Raw genomic sequence first — 9,269 nt, 5'->3', positions numbered from 1 at the left:
ATCCCCCTCTTGTTGCTCAGCGATGGCAGTAAAATCGAGAGGTCCAGGAACTGAAATTGCTGTTACGCGTGATAAGATATCAGCGGAAATATTTTGCGATCCAGGAATATGGCAAATGTTCGTTGTGAACTGCGATATATAATCTAAATGCCTTAGCTGTCTAGGTGAGCATTTTTCACTTTTTTGTCGAAACGCATAGCACAGTGGTTTATGGTCACTGAAAAGTATAAACTCACGAGCTTCAAGCATATATCTGAAAAATTTTATGGAAGAATATGCGGCAAGAAGTTCTCGATCGTATGCGCTATATCGTGTTTCGGTGGGTGAAAGTTTGCGTGAGAAAAAACCTAGCGGTTGAAGACCATTGTCCGTCACTTGGTGCAGTGCACCGCCTATAGCATAGTCGGAAGCATCTACGTGTAGAGCTAATTGTGCAGACGGGGATGGATGTGCCAGCAATGCGGCATCAGCTAGTAGCTTTTTGCAATCTTCAAATGCTTTCAAAGTTGATGTAGACCACACAACTTTTGTTTTGTCTTTTCTTTTTTTCGTGGAACCTTTCAATAGATCATGCAGTGGCACTTGTGTCTCAGCTGCATGCGGTAGGAAACGGCGATAAAAATTTATGAGACCTAAAAATTTACGCAATTGCTCAATTGTTTCCGGTTGCTTGAAATCGAGTACAGCTTGTACTTTGTCTGGACGAGGTGTGATACCCGATGGTTTGATCACATGTCCCAGAAATTCGAGCTCAGAAACACCAAATATGCATTTTGACACATTTAAAACTAAGCCATACTGTTGAAGACGTTGGAATATTTGTTTTAAATGAATTTTGTGTTCTTCGGCATTTTCAGAAAAGCATAGAATGTCATCAAGATATACATAGCAGAATGGTAAACCTCGTAATACTTCATGCATGAACCGCATAAAAGTTTGAGCGGCATTTACGAGACCGAAGCTCAATCTTGTATACTCGAATAAACCCCAAGGGGTTGTGATTGCGGTTTTTGGTATATCTTCTTCGGCAATGCCAATTTGATGGTATGCCTTGAAGATGTCTAGTCTAGAAAAAATAGACTTACCATGCAATTCTTGAGAAAAGTCTTGAATATGGGGTATCGGGTAAGAATCAAATTCCGTAACGCTATTTAGACGACGATAATCACCGACAGGACGTACAGTACCAACTGCCTTGGGCACGATATGTAACGGAGAGCTCCAAGGGCTTTTGGAGGGCCGGATAATCCCTTGTTCCAAAAGGAATTCAAACTCGGTTTTCACCTGTTGTTGAATTTTTGGATTGAGACGTCGAGGCTTCGAAGCCACCGGTGGTCCTCGAGTGATGATATGGTGTCGCGTCACATGTTTCACTTTTTTACCGATCTGTGAAGGGTTGAAGACATCTGGGAATTCTTGAAATATAGCACTGTATTAAGAATCTCCAATGGTAGTGACGGAAGGTTGTGTTGTGGGCTTGATCGATCCGAGTACCCGTAATGATGTTTGCGAATCGATGAGTCGTCGGTTTCGCACATCAACGATTAGGTTGAAGTTGCTGAGAAAATCAGCTCCAAGTATTGGTGAAGTGACGTCAGCTACGAGAAATGTCCAGGAAAAAGGTTTCCGGAGACCTAAATCAAGTTTCTTCACCGTGGAACCATAAGCAAGAATCTTGCTGTTGTTTGCGGCGAACAAATGGAAACTTGGATGTAGTGCTGACGAATTTTTTTTAGGTGGGATAACAGAAACTTCACTGCCAGAGTCAACAAGGAAATGGTCACCCGTAACTCTGTCAATCACGAAGAGCCTGCTGGATTTGTTGCCCGATTCCATCATACCAGCGATGATGGAAGGTCGTCGTTTTTTTTCTGGAATTTACACGGCTGACGGCAGTAGCGGGCTTTCTCACCGAACTTGTTGTGATAGAAGCAGATATCCCGTGCTCGACTTGAACGAGATGTTGAACGCCTAGCTCGTCGCTGTTGGGAGTTACTGCGATATCTCCCTCTAGCGAGTCGATTCACCGTAGCCGTTAGCTCTGCCACTTGTTTGGTGAGCGTTTCGATGGCTGATGTCGAATCGGTTCGATCTGGAGTCGACTGCATTTGAGATGACGACGATGGTTGGATTCGACACACGTAATTTTGGGTAGTGACTTCAGCCACTTTGTCGGCTAGGACAGCAAGTTGATCTAATGGCTCACTGGAAACCGATAACACTGCTTGAATATTTTGCGGTAAGCGTTGCATCCACAAGGTGCGCAAGAACTCGTCAGTGACTTTGTTGTCGGAGAGTTCTTTCATCTTTCGCAGCAGTTGACTTGGCTTTTGATCACCCAGCTGTAGATCGTTCAAAAGTTCCTTGACTTTTTGATGTTCCGTCGCGGTGAACTCCTTTATGAGGCGATCCGACAAGGCTTGATAGCGGTTGATTGCCGGAGGATTTAATATCAGATCCGAGACGAAAGACAAGCATTCTCCGTCCAAGGAAGAGACCAAGGCTGCATACTTCGTGTCATCGTTAGTGATTCCACTGAGTTGAAAAGCACTGTTGCACTGTTGAATCCATAGTTGGACATTGGATTTCCAAAACGGAGGTAATCGAAGTCCAATCCTCGAAACTTGAGCATTTTCTTCCGCCATCGCTCAGCTCCAACGGGAGAGAGAGAAAAAAAAGAAGAGAAGACGAGAGAGAGGAGGAGAAGGTCACACACCAGAAGAGAAGAGCAGATGATGATGCGTGGGCGAGAGGGGTCTGTTCTTCAGGTGCCTGTTTGAGGGAAGAATCGAGTCGTCGTAACCACAGACATAATGGAGGCTCGGAAAGAAGAAAATTTCCGAAAATGCATGAGATTAAATCTTCAATGAAGATGGACTTTTTTTGATGGTTAATGTTCCTAAACGTCGCTGGTCACCACTGCGGAGTCACTACACAGAGCCACAGCTTCAGAATAAACATTTATTACGACGACACAAACATGATTATCTGGGTTAATGAAAAAGGAAGGCAGGCATAGAAATTTTCGAACCTCACGCTTTCGTGTGCAGTGACTCTCTGCTCTGCTGTTTTCCAGACGGTCGTCTCCAGTACCCGGGATCACGTGACACACCCGAGGTCGTTGACCCGACTCTTGGGGGGTCGTCTGCGTGAGACACCACAAATATAAGAGGAGGGCCTACGGGGCTCCGCCATAGAAATTTTACGTCGAATAGAGGCGACCACTGATGCATATTTGTGTTTGAGTACAGGCAGTGCCGTCTTAACGCATGGGCCCACCCGGGCACGGCCCGGGGGCCTCACGAGGAGAGAGGCCTCAGAAAGATGAGAAGTACATAGTTAAATTTTTCGAGAATTTGCCGGGTAGAGCCTCAGAAAAATCACTTGGCCCGGGGGCCCATGATGCTCCTAAGACGGCCCTGAGTACAGGTGATCATTTGTGGAGATTTTACTGCATTTAGGAAAATATAATGGAACCCTTCCTATACGCCTCCCTATTACGTTTCTGACCTTACTCATTTGCACGACGTTTGACTTCAGTTGCTGTATATTCCTATACATTATCCCTGTATACAGGGCCTAATTTCTACATGGGCAAATGAAGCCTTTATAACTTTGAACCCCCCGAAATTCAAACAACATACATTCACTGACTAATTAACATCTTTGACTCTTTCCGCAAGAGCCTTCTAATTCCTGCTTTACCCAGGGCCCCGCCTGTATACACTTCAATTAATCAACGTTTTCCCTTCGATTCGAACTCCCAAGTCTTTGGAAAATACCATTTCTATCAATCGAATATCAAATAATTTTTCAATTGGTAAAACCGTGTCATTGAAATACAGTGTTTCCCGGTTTTCAAAAACACATCAGGAAAAAACGTTATAAGCGGAAAAACTAAGCCGGATCGACTGTAGTTTCTCATGCATATTTTTTACTGAAAAAGCCATAAAATTTAAGATAATTGACTGGTTCAATGGATTTTGACAGGTACTGAAATAATTATTGAACGGGCTATGGTATGCTGATAGCCAGGGCCGTAACTAGGATTTTTGCCAACCGGGGCAAATATGATTTTGCCGCCCCCACATTTTATAATTTTGTAACGGTGTTCTCTGTTCCCACCTAAAAGTGCCGCCCCCCTAAATTTTGCCATCCGGGGCAGTTGCCTCCTCTGCCCTCCTCTATAGTTCCGGCCCTCTGCAAACATGTACACTATTAGTTCTTTCTTTAAGAGAAATATCTTTCAACAACGGGACTCATCATCTACTTTTTGCTTAGATATAGAAACCAAAAGCAAAACAAACAAGTACAGGACGTTTTACAAAAGGTTCGCTCAAAATTCCCGCTCGAAATGAATTTAAGCCATGGTGGTGGATCGCAACACCATGGCTTAAATTAATTTCGAGCGGGAATTACAAGAAAATTCGAATGGACCAATCGGATAGCACTATTCCGCAAATGTCCAATCAGGACGCTGCATTAGTATCTCACGCAGGCTATCAGCTTCACATCGTGACCACGACGTTTGAAGTGAACAGACGTACTTCTTCCGCAACCGAGCGTGAAGATTTGGTATTCAACCCAAATGGGAAACTCGGTCAGCGAAACTAGTGGTTAAATTTTTCCTCTGAAGACGGCACCCATTGGTGTTGAAATGCATTAGGGCTTTTATTATTTTTTGTGTATTTGCCTTATTCGTTGGTGTCTTCTAAATATAGATATATACATTGTAAGATATTTTTCTTTTTCTCTCTATATCTCCCTTTGATAAGCTGACTTTTTCCGAGGGAGAGTCATTCATTTTTTTTATAATTGTATGTTTTATCAGAAGATAATCGGTGAGAAATTGAGCTGTGTACGTTTAACATCCTCATTACCTATAATTCCCCCCCCCCCCCCCGAATGTGGTTTTTGTATCTCTTAGATTTATAAAATAAAGGGTGTGTGTGTATTTCAAAGAATGTCATTTTTTTTTTTTAATTGTTGCACTTTATTAGCACCCAGAATTTTTTGCAATTTATCATTCTTTTGATTTAATGCATTTTGTACTAGTTATTCTGTTTTATAATGTTAGGGTCACACTCATGTCCGGTCTGGCCCAATAGACATTTGTAAATATTTGCTTCCCATGAAATCAATAGGGTATCCGGATATTATGCTAAGATGACTTTGGAGGGGAAAAAATGTGTTCCCTCCATCGGGAATCGAACCCAGGATCTTTCGCATACCAGGCAAGTGCATTGGCCATTATACCATAGAGAAGCAATTTTTTTTCCTGGGTGCAATTTCCAATGGAGGGAACGCTTTTTTTTTATGAAGTTCACCTTGGCATAATATCCAGATATAGCCTATTGATTTTATTCATTTTGGGCGAGCCAAAAAATCATTCAGCTTCCCCCTGCTGCAATGAAGCGTCTTTTTGCGAAGCGAAACATTTGTCAAGACTGGCCTAGTATGTTCAATGTGGCCGCTCCACCATTGGCAATGATGGTTAAATATCGAATGCTACTATTTTACTACTCACCAACTCCGATCATATCCAACCAGTGGAGAGAGGTAATTTAATCCAAGGACTTTAACCTACGGGTTGGTCATAATTGGCGATGGCTTGCACGGTATAATGGTTTTTACAATGGAAAAATATCCCTTTTACTGATGAAAAATCCTTGAAATGTTTTAAACGATCCCTTTTACATTTATTTTAGAATTTTAAATGTTAGACATGATTGCTCTGTGGAGAGACTTTTCTTCTTTTTTTTTTAAATTGGAGATCGGCTCGCATCCGAGGGGGCCCAAATTTCATTCTGAAAACTCCTTCAACATTACAAGGGGCGTCAAAATGCGCGCTTGCCCCGGGTGAGCAAGCATCTAGTTGCGGCCCTGATCATGATGCTCACACAACCGCACAACGGTGGGGGAATGCAAAAACCAAGTTAAGCCTTCCTGGAAAAAAAAACATTGAGTTGCGGCTGTGACTTTAGACATTGAACTCGAATATTTCGTGTGTCCAAATGAATGAGATGTTTTGCACGTGCTTGGCGTGCGATCCACGGTTCCCCTCGTCCCTAAGTATAAAGTAGTGGCTATCGCCCCCTATAAAAAAAAACAAAAGAATTCGTGAAAAATGCATTCGTTACTTAATGAATTCTTTTCTTAGTTTGCTTGTTTTATCCGAAGGCATTTTCTTCTACATCAACTTTCTTAGTGATTAATGACCGCAAAATATGATTAATTGTTAGGAAATTCCAGACCATGGCCCGCCCACAAGGGTGGGACTGAGAGGGCCTGGGACGATCCTCATAATTTTTTCACCGTTTTTTCACGCTATAAATTCAACATAAAGGAGCCGGTGAAAGTCTGGTCTGAGGGGGGAATGGCCCGACAAAGATTTCAGCTTAGGGGGCCCCTGCTTCAGGATATGGGGGTCATGAATATGACCAATGGCTCGAAGATGCCCTAAATAATCTGACTATATGACTATTATAATCATAAAAATTATGACGTTTAAAGAGATGATCGCGGAGGATTGATTTCTATTATTGAATTATCTACTCTATAATATAAAATCACAAACTCGAAAAGGACCTGTTTCTAAGCAACCGAAATTAGTGACGATTTTATGTTACGTTTTTGAGTGACGGAAATCTGTGTTACGGAAGTCGGTTACGATTTCGGGTCAAGTATTCATTTAACTCTAGCATATATTGGGACCCATCGGGACCATGTTATGTGCATGTGCAGAGAGGCTCCCACATCCTACAGCAGGGCCCCTAGGCTGGAACATAGATGGCAAGCCACCAAACCAGCTTCTCAGGGGCCCTCTGTGGTTAATTTATAGTGTGAAAAATCAAAAAGTGATAAGAATCGTCCCGGCCTCTGTCAGCCCTGCCCTTGTGGTGGGGGGGGGGGGGGGTCATGCCGAGAGGGGTATGTACATGTATAATATATATATAACACCAGTGCTCCCACCATCCGGTTCGGGGTACCCGGGGGGATTGCACGTATACCTTCATGGGGAAGTTAAAACTTTTCATTTCCAGAGCCCTTGATCGATCTCATTGTCTTGGAAGCCCAAGATATATCCAGTCTGGGGCTCCCATAAAATTTGCATATTCGGTCACGGGTAGTTGCGTGGGTGGGCCTGGATTTTATTCGTTGGTAAAACGAATACAAATGAAAATTTTTCTTGGCACTCGTAGCGGGGGATGACAGACAAGCTTCCAAGTCGGGGGGCCCCATGTTTACAGGTTTCATTTTGGGGGCCCTGGATGAATCTCATTCTTTTCTGTTGTAGAATTTGCAACAGCGGGAAGCCCGAGATAAAGCCAGTCTGGATTACCCACTAAAACTCTGCGTATTGTGTCACCGCTATAGGATGTGGAGCCCTGTATTTTATTCGTTGTAAAATTGATAAAAATGAAAAATTTTCGTGGCCCCTCACAGGGGGGTGTCCGACAAGCTTCCAGGTCAGGGCTCCATGGAAATGTTGACAGGTTCTAATTTGGTGCCCCTGGATGTACCTCATTGATTTTTGTTGTTTAACATTGTAAAATTTGCAACACATCGGTAGCCCAAGATATATCCAGTGTGGGGCTCCACTAAAATTCAGCGAATTGAATCTGGGGACCCCCATGGGGAAGTTTTCTGGGGGTACTTGATGAATCTCACTTGTTTTTTGTTGCTTATTATTGCAAAATTCGCTTCTTCAGGAAGCGGTGCTTTCACACGCCACTTTCCGTAGCACGCTGATGAAGTGGGACGAAATAAACAAGATATGTTGTGAAGTGGGGGGGGGGGGGGGTTGACTGCCAAAGGCGGTAAAGAGCCCCCCTAGTATTCTATAATTACGTTCACGTAAATTTTCATTTCTAACTTGTCAAAAGCCATGTTACGCACATATAATTTAAATAATCGTATAAAATACTTACTATACGTCGTGAAAAATATGTTTTATGCTATATAGTTTTTCATGTGGATCGTTTCTATATTTTAATGTCATCGTAATTTTTTTCATGCAGAGAATCGTTAGCAGATGGCACTGCGAAAACATTTGACAGAATATACAGTACATTAGATTTGCAATCTTTTGTTGCGGTGCGAGTTACGTATGAGACCGGACGATGACTATCCGACATTATCCAATATATCAGGCTATTTCCTTTTAGCTGACAACCTATTTTTTCCTGAAGTTATTGTCATTCATTTTCACCCGAATACTGAACGGTCTTCCTCAGTTTTGGAAAACTAACAATTTGATAGTTTCAATGGCCTTTTTCTGTGGCATACACGTCAAGAACCCGACCAGCACTACAATTTTAGATTTTATTTACATAGAAACACAGTAACGAAACACAACTTTTAAGTAAAGCAAGCTTAAAGTGAAATTCGAATACAATCTGGCAGGCTTTGTGTGAGTGTATGGGAGAACATGTAACTACATTTCTGTGCACAGAATTGAAAAAAAATATATATTTATCGCCATGGGCAATTTACTACAGAATGAGTTGTTGGAATAAGACAGGGCCGTAACTAGGATTTTTGCCAACCGGGGCAAATATGATTTTGCCGCCCCCACATTTTATAATTTTGTAACGGTGTTCTCTGTTCCCACCTAAAAGTGCCGCCCCCCTAAATTTTGCCATCCGGGGCAGTTGCCTCCTCTGCCCTCCTCTCTAGTTCCGGCCCTCTGCAAACATGTACACTATTAGTTCTTTCTTTAAGAGAAAAATCTTTCAACAACGGGACTCATCATCTACTTTTTGCTTAGATATAGAAACCAAAAGCAAAACAAACAAGTACAGGACGTTTTAGAAAAGGTTTAAATAACACTTTTTTTTCTGTTAAATCTTGAAATGAATACCGTAAAATTGCTTGAGACTTTAGCAACAGTAATGTTATGATAGTGTAATATTTCTCCTCAAGCATAAGATTTTGGATCAAAACCATAGATTTTTTGCAAAAACTTTTTTTTGGGAAACGTCTGTAAAAAAAAAAAGGAAGGGGGGAGTAATTTTCGAAAAAAGTTCCAGTTATACGGTTTTCGCATTTATACGACGCGTCGTATAAACGAGGTTCCATTATTTGAGCCTGAGCTCCCCCAACATTTTTGATAAGTTTACGCCTATGTTGTCTCATGTCCCCATCTCCAAGGTCGCACTCAACAAAAGAAGAGATGCTGTTGAGCGTACCGACAGTACAAGCAAGAGAAAGGATTCCCCCCCAAGTTATCGCCAGGAGGTGCCTTCAGGCAGCATTCTGGGAAGATG

At 42.3% G+C, this 9,269-nt stretch overlaps 1 protein-coding gene across 1 annotated transcript; it reads right to left on the bottom strand.

Annotated features, from left to right (window-relative positions):
• Positions 1–507: 507 nt before the first annotated feature.
• On the bottom strand, positions 508–2,924 carry LOC149084058 (uncharacterized). Its single transcript, XM_089235444.1, has one exon. The coding sequence runs from the start codon at positions 2,643–2,645 to the stop codon at positions 1,836–1,838; it is 810 nt and encodes a 269-aa protein (XP_089091570.1). The 5' UTR covers positions 2,646–2,924; the 3' UTR covers positions 508–1,835.
• Positions 2,925–9,269: the final 6,345 nt, after the last annotated feature.

This window comes from Pholcus phalangioides, unplaced genomic scaffold (genome assembly GCF_987345545.1).
Source record: "Pholcus phalangioides strain wild (caught in Gottingen) unplaced genomic scaffold, Ppha-v1.0 ptg000008l_1, whole genome shotgun sequence".
NCBI classification, from domain to species: domain Eukaryota; kingdom Metazoa; phylum Arthropoda; class Arachnida; order Araneae; family Pholcidae; genus Pholcus; species Pholcus phalangioides.
Note: the sequence above shows the minus strand (reverse complement) of the source record. Positions and strands in the feature narration are given on the sequence as shown.

Bases quoted from the DNA above. Each gene is read 5' to 3' on its own strand.
- LOC149084058 (XM_089235444.1), bottom strand. From the start codon at position 2,645: ATGGCGGAAGAAAATGCTCAAGTTTCGAGGATTGGACTTCGATTACCT.